This window comes from Quercus robur, chromosome 4, assembly GCF_932294415.1.
Source record: "Quercus robur chromosome 4, dhQueRobu3.1, whole genome shotgun sequence".
NCBI classification, from domain to species: Eukaryota; Viridiplantae; Streptophyta; class Magnoliopsida; order Fagales; family Fagaceae; genus Quercus; species Quercus robur.
Window position 1 is genome coordinate 44,400,677 of NC_065537.1, and position 18,161 is coordinate 44,418,837.

Here is an 18,161-nt window from a genome sequence, read left to right on the forward strand (position 1 = left end):
TATATACATGCATCTAGGGGGTTTTGGATCCACAATCTCACATTAATTCAACCTGTTTTTAAGGAATGGAGGCAAAAATATGCACTAGGTATAGTTTTTTTTTTTTTTTAGTACAGCAACAACAACCAAGTTGCTACTATTAGTGGAGGATAAGAATACATGTGCTCGGACCCTGAGAATTCATAGTCAACCCTAGAAAATTTAGGACTAAGGCTCTGTTATTGTTATTGTTGTATTTTTGTATAAATAATAAGATGTGTAAAAGCAAAACAATTCTTTAAAAAAAGGGGTAAGATTTTAAAAAGTTATAGAAACCGAATTTAAAATTAAGAAGAAATAAAAAGGAAAAAAGCTGCAAAATTTGTCTAGCCCAAACAAATATGTTGGTTTTTACCATTTTTCTGTTTCTTCTATTTTCTCATAATTGGTAAAGTAAACCCACTCATAATCACAAGTGGTAATTTGGTGCCCCCATAAGCTCTCTCGCGTATGCTTTTCGAGCACCTACTTATTCCCCTAGGTTTGCCCCACATGTACAGAGAGTATTAAACTTTCTCATATTGGGCACCACCCACAAATAAACCCCAAACCTAGGGTCGTCCATGGGTCGAGTCAAATCAGGTTTGGGGTTGACCCGCAATCAACCCAATTGAATCAGGTGTTCAAAAAATGGACCTGCAACCGATCGAATATTCAGGTCGGACTAGGTAGCTCAAGTCATCGGTTAAGCAAGTTGGAGGTGTTAGGTGATTTCGAGTTTGAAGAACATAGAAGAAATCAAACTCAAACTCAAACCCAAAGAACACAGCTTACAACCACAATCCAAAGCTAGGGAAATCAAATAACACCAAAAATACCACAAGCCCAAATATGAAATTGAAACCAAGTAGCACAAAAAACACCTCAAACCCAAATCTGAGATTGTAAGAAAAAGAGAGAAAGAGGATAAATAAGACTCAACGGGCACCACCACCACTCTGTCCTCCCACCATCACCGCAACCATCACAAGATTAGTACATCCACCATCAAATTGTACAAGATCAAAGCCATTTCAAGCAGATCAAGAGAGTGGGGTTTGAGCGAAACTCAACCTAGGACGGTGGTATTAGGGGGAATTTGTTGACAACGACAATAAGATAGAGGCTAGGGTTAGGGATTTGAGAGAGAGAGAGAGAGAGAATGGATCTACTTCAATCTTCAGCCCTTAAGCATGAAAATGGGTAATACTCAAAATGTTTTCCTTTTAAATTTATGAATGATCGAGTCAGTTTCTACGGAATTCAAATTGTGATGCCCCAATTTGATTGATTGTATGATGTGTGTGGGTGTGTGATGAGTCCCACATCGGGTATTTACTGGGTTGAACTGGGCTTTATTAATAACTACAAGGAGCCTCAATTGTGACTAGTCCTTTTGAGGTATAGCGCAGATGTGGCTAGTGCTTTTCCTTGGGTCGTTACGTATGGTATCAGAGTTGGCCCGGTAACCCCGTGTGGGCTCAGAGACACTACCCCACAAAGTGGGCCTTAACAAGGATGTTAGGGATTTAAGTACGGGAGATTGTGATGCCCCAATTTGATTGATTGTGTGATGTGTGTGGGTGTGTGATGAGTCCCACATCGGGTATTTACTGGGTTGAACTGGGCTTTATTAACAATTACAAAGAGCCTCAATTGTGACTAGTCCTTTTGAGATATAGCACAGATATGGCTAACGCTTTTCCTTGGGTTGTTACACAAATTCCTTAACCCACCACCCAAACCGAATTTTTGGTTTTTAACAGCAAAGGATCTGAATTTGACTAACCATACTATTTAGGCCTACCTGTTGGGCTTCAGGTAGGGCAGATCCGGTCAGTTTGGTAAGGGCACCTGACTCACTAGACAGCCTTACCCAAACCAATACCATTCAAAATTTGGGGTAGAGAGGATTTGTGAATCATCACCATATTGGAATGGTTAAACAAATGTTAAAATTAGGTTTTTTACATTAGGTTCCCTTATTAAGTTCAACCAGATGGTTGTATCAACCAATGAAGCACAAATAGTGATACTTTTTCCCCCGCAAAAAAAAAAAAAAAAAAAAAAAAAAAAAAAAAAAAAAAAATCATCTACTATTTTACTTTGAAAAAGTTTAGTTTCAAAATAGGATAACAAAATGATCACTTAATAATAAAATTACTTTATAACCTCAACCTACCCAAGTAAAGGCAAATTAAATACATACTTAATTTTTATAAAAAAAATACATACTTAATTAATTAATACTAATCAAACTAAGACTAATTTCATATGAATAATCAAATTTCATAGTTCAAGTGTAAATTCAACTAAAAGATATGAAAAATTATGATTTTCTTAAGAATTGAGTTTTACTCTAAAAGCTTAAATCTAATTTGATTTTGGTGTTAGAGAGAAAGAAAGGGATTGTTTGGTGTTTGATTTTGTGGGAGATTAAGTGACTAATGTTGACAATATATTGTACATGTTAGAGACAGGTTTAGCACAATTAAAACCTTGTGCTATTAGAGAAAATTGATTGTCAATGATGATTTTGACACACTCACACCACTTTTTTTTTTTAATTTTTTCTAATTTTTTTATGTGTGTAAAACAGTTTAAGATTTTCAATTAGGTGGTATTTTTACTGGTTTACAATTTTAGGGACTTGCTTGAAGGCATGGGAGAATGCGCACACCCACCTAAATTTTTCTTTGGGCAAAACTTAAGTATAGTATCTTTATCTTAACTACTTTTTGTTAGGTATCCCATTTAAAATTTAGCCACCTGTCTATTTACTTAACAGAGCAAATGTACATTAATAGTTAACATCCTTTTCCTTTTATTTTATTTTTTTGTCCGTCTCTTTCAGATGTGTGAAAACCAAAGTTCATGACCTAGAATTCTCCTTCTTTCTCTCCTTTTTTCTGGGAAAAATTATCCTTAACCCATGTAGTAATTATTTAGAAATCACAACTCCAATATGAAATTAAGATCAGTATCTTTTTTAGCCACCAAAGCCAGGCACCCATCGAGCCCAACTAGCCATTCAAATTGCAAACAAAAGTTCAAATCTTTGAGATCAAAAGCCAGCCACATCGACCTTCTGACTGTTTTAAGGGTTTGTGAGAGTGCTTTTTTCTTTAGCACACAGGCCCAAGGATCCTGGGCCAAATAGTTGTGTTTTGGTGGACTGGGCTTGGTTCACCGCAGCTAAATGGGGGATGATTACAAACCAAGTTGTGTGCAAGTCACATAAATCTCCTCAAGGCAAAAATGCGATTCCTCCCCGGGCGTACTGTCGTGGGATCCCGGGACGTACTGTCGTGGGATCCCGGGGCGTATTAGGCCTGTAAGAACCCAGAATCTCTGGTTCTGTGCACTATACAATCTTTCTCCATGCTTGTTATGCAATGAAGTTTTGTCATTTCCTTTTACCTCTATAGGTCCTACACAAGAACAACTATACAATGCATATATCTTCAAATAATTGTTAGTTTATTAGATTAGGATATATATATATATATATATATATATATTAATACATATACATATATGTAAATGAATTTCATAAGGATGATTCAGCCACGAGGATCCTGGCCCCAATTCTCACAGACTTATGCTTTTGCACAAGACTTGTGGGATTTGGAACTCAAATCTGAGTGGCTTTGCTTGGGTAGGGACTTAGCTTTACAAGCAAGAATATATATGTATTGAGCAGCAAGAAGTAGTAAAGAAATATGCAAAGTAATTGTTAGAAATTCTCAAATCAATATGAGATATTTCATTATTTTTCTTGATTGTGGATTACAAATGTGCTCACTAAGACGTGATACAAGGTTCAAATAAGCTCAAAAATTACAGACTTTGATGGCTATTCAAGCCTCTAAGACTTGCAAAGTTTGAATCCTTTTGAATCCAAGTATGTGCTATAGTGGCTGTTTCTGGGATACCGGGAGACATTCCTCTGTTTTTCTTAAATTTTACAGAGTTCTAATGACTCTGTTTTGATATTCTTCCTATTGAAAATCCTCCTCCTTTCAACATGGGTTTTCTCTTCCTTTTATAGTGTGTTTTCTAGGGCTCCATGGTACTAGTGATTTCTCTCTTTTGCCCCTCAGAGCTCGTGCTGTGACAGTTGCTCAATGGCTGGTCTCTTCCCTTTTTTCTCATAGTTTTCGTCTTTTATTGCTGTTTCTCTAAAAGTCATTTGCTGACTTTCCATTCCGGGGCGTCCTCAGCAATTAGCCTTCAATCTCTCTTCTTTCAAGGTTTCTCATTTAGCTGTCGGTGTTATTTCCTTGTTGTCATTATTCCCAAATAGTTGGAATCTTTTACTGCTGGGTTGAAAGTTCTCTTCCAGTTGCTTCTACGTATGATTTTCTCATTCTTGGTTCCTTGTGGTACAGCTCCTTTGTTCATGAATGTTTGCTTTATACTTTATGATTCTTTACTGCACCACTGGGTACTTGAGAAGGACATCTCTGTTCTTCCTTTCTTGTATTTCGTGGTACCTCTCTTGAGCTGTTTCAATCCCACAGTAACTGTGCTGCATTACCTGAGGATCCCGGACCTCTGGTAGCCTCTGGGTATCCCGGCCCAGTTCTTTCACTGGATTTTGCTGGACTTTTTGATGACCTTTTTGCTGTAAATCTGAACATAAATTGGGCCTTAATGTTGATTCTTCTTGCTGCTTGAATTGGGTCTTCTTTATTTTTCATGGAATTGGCTTTTTGTGAAATTTTGGCCTTCAACAGGGTTATATCAGAAAAAAGAATTATCAAGAGAGAGATCAGAAAAGAGAGGAACAAAGAAAGAAATAAAGACTGGTATCCAACAAAATTTTCAATTGACAATGCAAAACACATGTGAGCCAGCCCTTTCCTCTTGAAATATTGATTTCTTCAAAATTTAGAAGTCTTAGAGTGTGAGCTAAGGGATGTTGGAGTTCCAGACTTCCAAGGGTTTTTAAGGTTTGAGCCTTTTGATGCATCAAAAGAAAATGAAAGGAGAAAAAGAAAACAGAAAAAGAGACGTCCGTTTGCTCTGTTAAGTGAATAGACAAGTGGCTAAATTTAATTTAAATGGGGTACCTAATGAACAATAGCTAAGGTAGTGTACCTAAGTTCTACCATTTTTCTTTTTAGTAAAACTAATTATCCTCTAAATTTGGGACATATTTTGAATGAGGTCCTAAAGTTGGCACTAGGAGGAGTTATTTTAGTTATGGTAAGAATCTATATACACTTTCCCTTAATATGGGACAACTCATTAATTGCAAATGTACTCATCCAATAAACTTGCTTAATCAATAAGCTTGTTAATTTGGCAAACGACTTAGTTAAGTGATTTTATTCCTCCTCACATACTAAGATTCCCTATTAAAAAAAGAACATAAAAACTTTTTTTTTTTAAAAGTAATAAAAAGGAGTCAAACAACTAGTATAGAACTGGATTAATAAAACAAGTGTAGGGTTTATATAAGTTATCTACTTACCTCACATTCATCATGTGTATGAAACAATTGGTAACTCTAACGATTAACTAATTCTAGTATTACAACTATTTTATGTGGCATATTATGATTGACTTCCTATCGCGTAGGTATAAATCAATTATTTTTTTCTCCACTACTTATAATTTAGCCTATTAAAATTATGCCAAAGTTGTATCACATACAATTATAGTAATGTTAGGAAGATGCCTTTAGAAACTTAAGGAGCCAGATCTTATCTAGTCTGACACATTGACAATGGGGGATGCACTGACACTGGAAGTGGGGATGTCCAGTTTTTATGAGCACTCTCTAGTTTTGTTTATTTCTCCACAGCTTATGCTTCAAATCAGCTTGTGTACTTGTCACTTTCTGGGCGCCCTTCTTTGACCTTTTTGGAGCCTATATGGAATCAGACACTCTCAGCATATCCTACTTTTTGGGCCATTTACAAGTCACTTTTATTTTCTAAGGACAATACATATGTGATTTTAGAAAAAAAGTCTACCAAATATCCCCCAAATGATTTTTTTTTTTTTTTTTTTGAGAAACCCCAAATGAATTTATGAATACAATAATTACCTTTCATAAATATCAACATATAGAATTACCAACCAACCTGTCTATACATAAATAATCACATTAATAACAAAAAAAAAAAAAAACCCAAATCATCACACATTCAAATCAAAAACATCAATCTTATGATTCAGTCATAAAATTTTCCCACAATAATACGTGTCATTCTGAATTATAACAATTCACTTGAGAGTAATGGTTTACCAATCATTGCATTCAAATCAAAACCATCGATTTATGATTCTATCACAAAATTTTCATACAGCCCTAATATGTGTGATTGAAAACAATGAACAAAAATTGACAATTAATGTGAAAGTAATATTTCACCAATTACAGTTACACACGTATTATAATTTTTAACAAAATATGTTGTAATAAAAGAACTGTATCTCAAAATTCAGAACATGTCACATTGGCCGTGTCCTAACCATAAAAAAAAAATATATATATATATATATAGTATTTATTTTCGAAATAATTTAATAGTAACTCTCGTACTCTCTCTCTCTCTCTCTAGAGTATCTTTCATTTCTTTTTTATTTTTTCTCTCTGTCCATTAAAAACCCTAACTTGCACTTTGTTCAGTTTCTCTCTCTTGTCAACCCCTGTTCCCCAAAATTTTGAAACCCTAAGAGCTCTCTCTCTTTCTCTCTCATGGAGACGGCGCGGGAAGAGAAGCCCTACGCCGCCGTTTCGTCGGAAGGAGGATTCGGCACCGGCGGCAAGTTCCGGAAGCGTCCGTTCCGACGAGCCACCCAAACGACGCCGTACGATCGTCCTCGAACCGCTATCAGAACCCCCAGCCTCGCCGCCGCCGTGGCCACCAACAACAACGGCTGGCTCTCCCGCCTCGTCGATCCGGCTCAGCGCCTCATCGCCTCTAGCGCCCACCGATTGTTCTCCGCATTCTTCAGCAAGCGCCTCGCTCCTCCGCCGCCGCCACAGCCGCCGCAGCCGTCAAATTCTGGTTAGCGTTCTTTATTCTTTGCATGCGAAAACCAATTCTGCGCGTGTTGCTTTGTGGAAATAGTGTCCTTTTTTTTTTTCTTTTTTCATTACGGAACGTTTAGTTAGGGTTTGATATTTTGTGAGACGCGAGATTTAGGTGTGGAAGTAGCTTAATTTGTATTGGAGCTACTTCTAGGGTAAAATTCTGCAATTTACGTTTTGTTAGGGTTTTGTTCGTGAACCAAAAATTTGTGGATTTGGAACAAACTTGCATTTAGAAGTAATGGGATTGCTTAAATTTGGCTATCTGAACAGTGAACTTGTGGCAATATGTGTGGTATTGAATTAGAAGAACTTGAAATTATGGGAGTTGGAAATGATTTAATTTTTCAATTGGTTCGTTGGAAGTCAATTTTTGTGATTCAATTATGCAATGTATCAGTGGAAATTTATGTTATATGTATATTTGCCAAAGAACAGTGTTTACCTCCAAATACCCATTTACCTGTACTTGACTTGTTTAAGTAATTTAATGACCCATGTCGTTGAATACCCACGTAGACGATTTTATGAATCACTACATAATGGGTTGGGGCAGATTCTAGAGGAAAACCTTGTTCATGTGAAATAAATCTCTCACTGTCTCCTATAATTTTTGTTATTAATTATTTTAATAGGATCTGTATTTTTGCACGCTGCATATGGAGACTTTAAGCTTATAAGGACTAGCTATTATCATTTTTCTTCTGTATTTTATAATAGCTTTTCATGAGCTTAATTTTGTGATTACCATATGAGTTGTTTTGCTTTACCTTTATTGTGATGAAATTTGAATTAGTTTTGATAATCACGAGCTCGTATAATATAAATTTTAATATTTGACCAGAAGCAAACCAGGAATTAAATGATAAGCACCCAGAAGTAAGGGATGAGTACCATGAAGCAGTTGACATTGTAAGTTGTAATGCTTTTTTATGTTACTTCTTGCATGTGTACGGGTTTCTATTCTTGTCACCTGTCACTTAAATGGTATTCTTAATTTTCTTAATTTTATTTCGACGTAAAATTCTTTTATTTTAATTTTATCAATTAAGCTACATGGCTAAAGTGCTAGTTAGTCTAGTTGGTGAAGTCTCTGGGCACAGCACCATAGGCCTAGGATCAAATTCTGTCTTTATTGCTTTTTAAGGCATTATGTGGTAGAAGAGTTGCCTCCCATCTTGTTGCACATAGGTCCAGTGGGCATTCAAGTGTGAACTGTCCTCTTCATTGTGGAATGCCTTAGAAATTAAAATGGGGTTTTGGCTGTGAAATTGTATTTGCAGAGTGACGTCCATTTATATTCCACTAAGACCAGAAGACTTAATCCTGTTACTGAATCATTGCTTTTGCAAACAGTCTTGTATGCATCTGATGTGATGAACTCATGAGTGGCTAAAATAGAGGGTAGATTTAGTGAACAAAGAAATTTTAGCATGAAGTAGCGTGCTTAAATGTTTTCAGAAAGAGGGCACAATTCTGTTATAGTCAACTTTCCTGCATGGAAAAAAGCTTGATCTGGAAGAAGAAACTTGTGCTACATAATAGGTAGAAATATAAGATTGTTAAGATGTTACTCTTTCCAAACTAAAGAGAAATATGTAAGATGCTAAGTGCCTTCTGATAAATTGAATGGATACAGCTGAGTTTCTTTTTGACTAGTTCTGGCAGAGATCCTATGGTTAGCAGCAATGTTAGAAGTTCTGCTATTGTGGGAAAATGATCACTGTTTATTGTCTTAGCTGGTGTAGTAAGCAGTACTTGTCTCTTTGTTTAGTATACTTTTCTTTTCCAATAGAGATTTCATTTAAAAAAAAAAATCATGGCACGTGTAAGGGTACCTCACTCACAAGCCTTCTGTTAATACATGTGTTAGGTGGTAGAATTTAAATGCTTTCTAAAAATTCTGATTGGGAAGCTCATTCTTCTGTTTCCTTTATTTGCTTTTTAATACACGCGAACAGGCAGTGGTAAAATTAATTTTTATTAGTCTCTTGGTGAATTATTTAATGGTTTGCCTCAATGTTGACTGGTTTCTGTACTTGTTTCAAATTGATTCTGTGAGCTTTATTTGTAAATGGATTCATGTGTAGACACTACACATCTCATATCCTTAGGTTGTGTGAACATGTTCTAGGGAATTATTATATGCTGTATCTCATTGGCTGCATGTATCTAGCTGATGGATTGATTCATTAATAATAAAATATTATCAGAATTATTCCATTGATATGGTGTGCTGATTTCTTATTCATTATTTTTTGTTTGTGTTGTTGAAAATTTGCCTGCAAAGGATTCTCCCGGAGTGCAACGAGGAGCCATTGATCGAGTTGACAAATCAAGTAGTAGTTCTGACAAAGGAGGCTTGACGGAGCTTGAGCAAATTTTAAAGCAGAAGACTTTTACCAGGTAGTCTTTGTAACATTAAAATGTCATCACTCATCAACCTCTTACTGAAAATACTTCCTGTTTTGTAATTTATGGGGGGATTCCAGGACTCATTTGGTGGGATGGGACAAGGTGTGTGCACCTCTGGAAAATGGTGGGTTAGGAGTAAGGAAAATAACTACTCTTAATAAAGCCTTACTAGGGAAATGGTTGTGGCGGTTCGGGGTTGAGGAGACAAGGCTTTGGAGGAGGGTTGTAGCTCTAAAATTTGGGAAAGAATGGGGGGGATGGACCTCCAAGCTAGATAGAGGGGTACATGGGTGTGGTTTGTGGAGAAGTATCCGAATGGGTTGGGAGGTTTTTAGTAAGAATATTCAGTTTGAGGTAGGGGTGGGGGATAGAGTGAAGCTTTGGAAAGATCTTTGGTATGGGGAGTCTCCACTTCACTTAACCTTTCCGGGTGTGTACAGGATTGCTTCCAATAAAGAGGCATTAGTGGCTTCCTCTCTTGAACGGTTGGGGACAGAGGAACGAAGAAGTTGGGATGTTCATTTCATTCGGAGACCAAATGATTGGGAAACGGGTGGTGTGGATGAATTTCTCCGTACTTTGGGTTCTAATTTACCTCATTCTGAGAATGGAGATTGTATGCGATGGAAGTTGACGAAGAATGGGGATTTTGACATCTGATCATTTTATAATAAGTTAAGAAATCCCTTGCCCATAATCTTTCCTTGGAAAGGTGTTTGGAAGGTTAAGGCTCCTAGGCGAGTTTCTTTCTTTGTACGGACTGCTGTATGGAATAAGATCCTTACAGGTGACAATTTGAGGGGTAAAGGGATGGATTTTGTTGACTGGTGCATTATCTGTCATTGTAATGGTGAGACGGTAGATCACTTGCTACTTCATTGTGGTAAGGCTTATCGGTTGTGGAGTTTGGTTTTTAGATCCTTTGGGATTTCTTGGGTCTTGCCAAGATCGGTTGTGGATACTCTCTTTGGTTGGTGGAATTGGCTTGGAAAGCATTCGTCTAGCGTTTGGAATCTAGCTCCGTTGTGCTTAATGTGGTGTCTATGGAGGGAACGAAACTGGAGGACGTTTGAGGACATGAAAAGTTCCGATGACCAGCTTTTGGCTTCATTTAGTGGCTCACTCTTTGACTGGTCTAGGGCTTGGGGACTCACCACTAGTGATTCTCTCCCTATGTTCCTTAGCTCTCTCCTTTGTAATTAGTAGCTTTTCTTTTTTCTTTGTTCTTTTTCCTTTTCTTTCTCTGTAATCTTTCTCTGCCTTATGTTTTTTGGCATAAGGTAGTTTTCTTGAATATACATCCTTTTTACTTATCAAAAAAAAAAATTTCTAGCAAAAAAATGAGAGATTAAAATTGTTGAATTTTTTTGGTGCTTTGTCTAAGTCTGATGCCATCTTTGATCTGAAATCTATTACCATTTTTGTTATTTTTCCCTTTGTGAGAACTTTGAAGTTCCATAATTATGGAATGTTTAGGAGTTGTTTTGTCAGTTTGGTTTTCACTTGTCTCCATTTTTGTTTGTCCACATGCAGTAGCAGAAATGACTTCAGATTCTATTGTTTCAATTAAACCAGTCTCTGTCATACTTAGATCTGTGGCAGTTAATGTTTCTTAGATGCGCATTTAAGTCTGATGCCATCTTTGATGCGGAATTATTACCCCTTTTTGTTATTTTTCCTTCTGTGAGAACTTTGAAATTCAGTAAGCATGGGATGTCATGAGAGGTTGTTTTTGCTAATTTGGATCACACTTGTCTCCATGTTTGTTTATCCGAATGCAGTAGCAGTAATGACTTCAGGTTCTACTGTTCCAACTGAACCAGTCTTTGCCATATAAAAATATATATATATATATTTATATATATCTGTGGCGGTTAATATTTGTTTGATATCATGCTGATGCTGATGCTTTTGTTTTTCTTTCTGTTTTATTTTGAGTCATGACTTCCTTTGATGCTGAACCTAATTCAACTACTTTGCAGATCTGAGATTGATCGTTTGACAGCCTTGTTGCATGCAAGAACTCTTGATATCAATATTGGGGATGAAGAGAAAAAGTCTGAAGTGATTCCATCAGAGCCGGTAGGGTCTAACGTCGGAAGGGAGGAACTTTCAAAAGCACAAGCTTTAGAAAATGGGATTGGGAGCCACCTCATTTCAACTCCTGTCATTAACTCAAGTGTAAGAAAAATAGCTTGTATTCTGTTTATGGTTTACATAATTTAAAATGCTTTTGGGTGGTTGTGCACGATGCTCTTATCATGTAAAAAAAATTACATATTGCATGCACTTCTTTCACATGTAATGGTTAAAAAATGTCTTCAGGTCCTTGATGAGGATGTTGCTTCACCTGCAGAGCTTGCAAAAGCTTACATGGGTTCTAAGCCTTCAAAAGTATCCCCATCAATGCTAGGTATTCGTAGTCAAGCTTTGAGGGAAGATTCATCCGTGATAAGCAGTGGGCCTTTTCTGCAAAAGTCACCCATTATGCCACTTGTTTTGCGGTCCTCTGGTCATGTTGGGTATCCTGAAAACGGTTTTATGACACCTAGATCTCGAGGAAAATCTGCAATATATAGCATGGCTCGGACGCCATATTCCAGAGTTAACCCAACCTCTACCATCAAGGTATTCCTACTAGTGAAAATAACGTCCTTTAGAATATCATTGTTTTTCTAGAGTTAAGTTCTTATATAATTTTCTTCTCAGAAAAATAAAAAGAAAGAAAAAAAAGGAAGTTCTTATATCATTTGATCATTTTCTAGGGTGTTGGGCCCATTGTTGCTTATGATGGGCCATCATCATCATCATCTCAGGCTGCATGGGAGCAGAATAAAGTTTCTGGATCTAAACAAGGGGTATAAATTCTGCAGATCATCAGATGCTATCCTCTATGTTTTCATTTCATCACCCTGATTAAATTGTTGATTATGTTTCTTTCCTTTGCAGGCTTTAAAACGCAGAAGTTCAGTCTTAGATAATGATATAGGATCTGTTGGTCCTATACGTAGAATTCGTCAAAAGCCTAGTCTTCTCTCTTCGAGAGGCTTGAGCGTCCCAGTTTCTGGTAGTCCCCTCCCTATTGCTGGAACTGGAGTCAGTCCTGGTTCTGCTCAACGCCCTTCCTTTTTGACACAAAAGTCACCTTTACGGGTTGAATCTAAGGATCATTTGATGAAGAACTCAACAGAGAATGGAGATAACAGCATTCCGGGTACAAGTTTTCCCCTTGTTTCCTCCAAGTCTAGTGAGATGGCTTCAAAAATATTGCAGCAACTTGAAAAGCTGGTTTCACCAAAAGAGAAATCATCTGAGTTCAAGCTAGCATCTGTGAGGGATAGCTCACCCTCTAAATTGTCACCATCTATGTTACGTGGAAAGGCTCTTAGAAGCCTGGAGACTGTAGAATCACCAAAACTTCTGGAGAATTTATCGGAGAATAACAAGTTGGATAGTTCACTTGATACCTTGTTACCTGATGCTGTGGACATTACTCAGCAGAAGCAAAACAAAGTTGAAGAAAATGGCCCATTGAAGCTTGTTTCTTCTAGTGACATATCGGTTTCTGTAGTGAATGGTGTAGATTCTAAAGCTCCAAACAAGGACACCTTACCCAGCATTAAATTTGCAGATTCTGTGGTGATTAATTCATTCAACTATCCTCCACAAAAGAGACGACCTTTCCGTATGACTGCACAGGAGGTATGTGTTTATTTTCTCATGTCTATTTTAGTCTCTATCCGAAGCATCTGATAAATGCCTTGGTCAACTTGCTTCTTCTTCCATCCTATTTGATATTAATTGCTGCTTATTTTTATTTATGGTCATGATAATGTAACGCATAAAATTATAAAATTTTATAGGTTAGCTTACACTCTCCAAAGAGGTGTTTGATATTCCACTTAACAAATCATCAAATAAATTTTATTCTATGGATCTCTTCTTTAGGATTTTTTGGAGCTGGATGATGACTATTCTAACGGGGCAGCTCCCACTTCATTGGTTGAAGAGAGAGAAAAGGATGATGTTGTGGCGGAGAGGAAGTCCAATTTTGCCGAAGTGGTAACACAGGAGAAGCCTCCATCTCTATCAGGATTTAAGCCCCCTGAAAGTGCTGCATTGAACCAAAAAACTGATGTAACTTCTGATGGGCCTGTGGTTACTGAAAAGAGCATTGGCTTTGCCTTTCCAAAGGCCAACTCTACCAGCGAGGCTGTCCCTCCTGCAATGATATCGATACAGTCATCCTTAAAATATGATAAATCTGCATCACCAAAACAACCAAATGTTTCACCTCCCACATATAGCTTTGGAGATAAAGTTGCTTCACCAAAGGAACCAAATGCTGCTTCCGCAGTTGCTAGCTTTTTTACTGCTTCAAGTGCTGATAAAAAGATGCCACAGTTTACATTGGCTTCCTCATCTTTAGGTAGTGAATCTGCAGGACATAAATTTGGTGTTAGTTCGGACCCAAAACCGGAGAGCTCTAGCAGGTTAGTGTATATTTATTGTTACTAAATATATTAAAGGAATTTATTGATTGTCTCCATATTTAGTTATGTTTGGTCTGTCTTGGTGTGATAGACGGTGGAAGGGGTGGTTATCTTGTTTGAAATATATTGATGCTGTCTTATATATGTGTGATTTTGTGTGTTTGTTGTTTTGGATAAAAAGGGAGTTCTATTAGAGGAACATATTGGAACAGTAGTGGAGGGATACTCCTAAGTCAAGGATGAAAAATGATTCACAAATGTAAATTATAGTTCGTCCACCATCTGAGGGGAACAAGTTGAAATTTTAGTTAATTTGTATATGCAAGGACTTTTGAGATCTATGTCTAGCTTTGACCCATTTTAGTACAAAACATCTGTAGCCTGGATATAATAAGTAATGTTGAACATATCACAAGTTTGCCTCCCCAGGGTTAGTTAAGAATTCTTCCATAACTTTGAATAGCTGGGAAATTAAGGTGATAATTTCCCTATGGTTCTTGAGCATTTGAAGCAAGTGTGATATGGCTCTGAATCTGGAAATAGAACCTGTCAAATCCATGTTCAATTCTTGAGTTCATTAGTAAGTCTGTATTTGCACAAAAAAAGAAACTAAAAGATGCAGCAGTTATAGAACAGGACACAGCTATAGAATGGAATGGCCATGGAATTAAAATTTGTTTCCTTTGTTGTTTGTACATATTTTTTTGGCTATTTTATCCTTTTAATGAAGTTGTCTTTTCTCAATAAATTTTTTTTCTTACCTATCAGAAAAAAGAGACAATTGTATGTTTGATAATTAAAAAATGGGAGTGGTTTGTCAATGCGCTCAACTCAAGTTATGTGTTTTAGAACCTGGGTGCATGTCTAACTTACCAATTCAGGGAAAAAGGGTTGTAATATTAATTGTTTAGATTATATGGAGATGGAGTTGTAGCAGACACCTGTTTGTATGTGGAGCTATAATTTTAAAGAGAAGTTGAGTTGTAATGTCCTTTGGAATTGAAGGGATATAAAATACGTTACATGGTCTCTTTGTTTTTCTTTCTGTGGTAATTAATATGTATTGATAGTCATGATCACGTCATCAGTGCTATGGCTTACTTTTGAATTTGTGAAGACTCTGCATATCTATGATGGAATTATACTGATTTTTTGGAACTTATGGCATACAAGACGTATTATTTACTTTTTGTTCCTCTGTCCAGTGATAATTGATATACATTAATTATCCTGATATGCTTCAACAGTTCTGCAACATGTTTTTGTATTGTGAGGTCTTTCTATGTACATTCATCAATTTCACCTGGGTAAAATTCACTGCTACCATTCATTTATGGACAGGAGGTCTATTTGCTACAATACCAAAGTCTATGTACTAAATTGGTGAAAAAATAGTGTGGGGTGATATTACAAAGCATCAAAGTTTAGCAGTCTAAGGACGTTTTATTTATTTCACTTTTAAGTTAAAGCCTAATGTTCAAAATGTAATGTTTTGACTTCTTAGATTTAGACCTAGTCGTCTTTTGTTGAGTAATTGATCTTTGTGAATTTCTTTCTTAAATTTGTATGCTTTTTATCTGCAGCTTTTCAACTTTTGTGGCTGGTGCAACTGATTCTATGCCTAAAGTACCTGAATTGGAAAAAGCTGATAATAAGAACAATTCAAATGCTGGAGTCACTTTTAGGACACCAGAAACTGCATTTTCATCTGCTGCATCAACATCAACACCTACTGCAAGTATTGGCGTCAACACCACTGCCAATAATTCTTTCTTAAATAATGGGTCTCTTTCTTCAAGCCCATCTTTCCCTTCAACCATTCCACCTCTTCTTTTTAATAATGTTCCCATTCAAAATTCATCAAATAGCTCTATGATTACTCTTACTTCCACTGGCAGCAGCAGCAGCACTACAACCACCAGTGCCTTTGCCACCTCCATTACCAGCAGCACCAGTCTCTCTACCTCAGCTGCATCAGGGCCTATTTTTAAATTTGGACCCACAGTTGTGGAAGCACCAGTAACAGCTACTTCTGGAATAGCATCAGAAGCTGCCAAGACGAGGCCTGAGTCAAGGATTGGCAATTTCGGCGGCAATCTTTTTGTTGGCACATCTGCTACAAATGCAAGTACAGGAAGTAGCATTTTTGGATTTAGTGCTGCAGCCACATCTTCCGCTGCTAATAGTCAGTCTCAGGGTTCTACCCTTTTCAGCGCTGGTAGTGGATCTGCGCTTAGTGCACAGGCATCCCCTGCTGGGACTGGGGTTGCAGCTTTTACCAACAGCATTCCCATTCAATTCAGTTCATCTGCGCCATCCCCATCATTTGGATTGGCTGGCAATACAGCTCTCTCTTCTGGGAGTTCATCATTTGCTGTGTCAACTCCTGCTGCTAAGCCTTTTAATTCAGGAGCTGCTTTTGGACTTGGCACTTCTGCTTCTTCAGCAGATGCCAACTCTAATAATGCCATAGGTAGTACTACTTCAAGCTTGTTTGGTTCTTGGCAGCCCTCAAAGTCTCCAATATTTGGTTCAAGTTCGACATTCAACTCTTCATCTTCATCAATTGGGTCGTCCGTTGCAGCATCTACTGCTTCTGTTGCTGCTACAACATCACCCTCAACTGGGTTTTCCTTCCCAGTATCATCTACAACTTCTGTTCCTACCACTACATCGCCTTTTGCAGCATCTACATCTTCTGTTGCTGCTTCTACAACATCCTCAACTGGATTTCCCTTTGTGGCATCTGGTGCATCTCCCTCAACTGGGTTTCCATTTGCAGCATCTACAGCTTCTGCTGCTGCTCCTAGCAGTGCACCTGTTGCATTTGGATCATCCATTGTTGCATCATCTGGTCCCACTTTCTCATTTACTTCAGCCATGGCTACTCCCACATCACAGCCTGTATTTGGTAACCCCAACCCCTTCACAATTAATCCATCTTCCTCGGGAAATAATGATCAAATGAATATGGAAGACAGCATGGCAGAGGATACCATTCAAGCTTCCATGCCCACAGTTCCAGTATTTGGCCAAGCTCCTGTCACACCTCCTCAGTCTGGCTTTGTGTTTGGGTCAACTCCATCAGCAGGAAATCCCTTTCAATTTGGAGCCCCACAGAATTCAGCCACCCCACAGAACCAATCTCCATTTCAGGCTTCAAATAGTTTAGGAGGGAGCAGCTTCTCACTGGGTGCTGGTGGCGGTGATAAGGCTAATCGAAAAATTGTCAGAGTTAGTCGCAACAAGACGCGGAGAAAGTAAATATACCGATCATTATATCAACCATTTCGGACAAATTGGGATCATTGTCAGAGGCGACAGTTGCAATTGATGGATAAATAATTATAATGGTTAGATATCAATAGCGGGAGATTGCTGTATCTGTTGGTCACCTGGAATTGATTGGTGCTGACAAAGTTGAAAGAAGGCTGTTAGGTCTCAAAATCCAATGATTCTCATTCTCCTTTACATTTTTTTTCGTGTCTTCCATGGTTGCAGTGCGGTCATAAGTTTTGACAGTTTTGTATCAGTCTGTAGCAAATCTAAAGAACATTTGTGCTGTACTAGTAGTAGTCGTTCATAGAATTTGAGGTTGGGCAACTGTGCCAGTGATGGTGTTATGTGTACTGTGATTTTGTAACATAAAAAGAAAAGGGCATGAATCTGTTTAAGGAAAGAAAGTTGCTCTCGATTAAGAAAGTTAAGAGTTTTCTGTGCTTTTTTAGTTTGACAAATGTATCACGGCTCGACATGTGAAGCCTTTGTGTTCATAATCTCTGCTGGAAGCCTGCAAGGATTGGTGTTAGTAGGCAGAAAATAATGTTGGTTAGTATATATATGTGTCTTGAAGTATAATGGGAGTTATAATAGCTTGTACTTTAAAAGGGAACTGCAAAAACGGAATGATCGTTCTAAAATGCTCTTCGTGGCAGGGAAAGGTGGATTAAATTTTGGAAAAAAGATGTGCTCAATTCAACTATAGAGAGAATGTTTGGGTTTTTGGTTTTTGGTTTTTGGTTTTTGGTAGAAGGATGTAAGGAAAAAAAAAAAAAAAAAAAAAAATTTATATGCGATACATTAAACCATGTTTACGAGGATGAAAATTTTGATATCAATATTCAAGCACTCAGTGCCACCTTTAGGAGAATAAGTGATGTGATGGAAAGCAGCCTTAATAATAATAA

General features: G+C 37.4%; 1 protein-coding gene across 1 annotated transcript; it reads left to right on the forward strand.

The window, feature by feature from the left end:
* The first annotated feature begins 6,597 nt into the window (after positions 1-6,597).
* On the forward strand, positions 6,598-17,676 carry LOC126722096 (nuclear pore complex protein NUP1). Its single transcript, XM_050425247.1, has 9 exons — positions 6,598-7,043; positions 7,911-7,978; positions 9,357-9,472; positions 11,464-11,662; positions 11,807-12,109; positions 12,247-12,339; positions 12,431-13,183; positions 13,430-13,974; positions 15,558-17,676. Exons 1-9 carry the CDS (start codon positions 6,731-6,733, stop codon positions 17,236-17,238), a joined length of 4,071 nt encoding a protein of 1,356 aa, XP_050281204.1. The 5' UTR covers positions 6,598-6,730; the 3' UTR covers positions 17,239-17,676.
* Positions 17,677-18,161: the final 485 nt, after the last annotated feature.

Excerpts from the sequence above, each read along its gene's own strand:
- LOC126722096 (XM_050425247.1), top strand. The coding sequence starts at position 6,731 with ATGGAGACGGCGCGGGAAGAGAAGCCCTACGCCGCCGTTTCGTCGGAA. Across the intron at positions 7,979-9,356 it reads ACCATGAAGCAGTTGACATT|GATTCTCCCGGAGTGCAACG; the intron begins GTAAGTTGTAAT and ends TTGCCTGCAAAG. Across the intron at positions 13,975-15,557 it reads AAACCGGAGAGCTCTAGCAG|CTTTTCAACTTTTGTGGCTG; the intron begins GTTAGTGTATAT and ends TTTTATCTGCAG.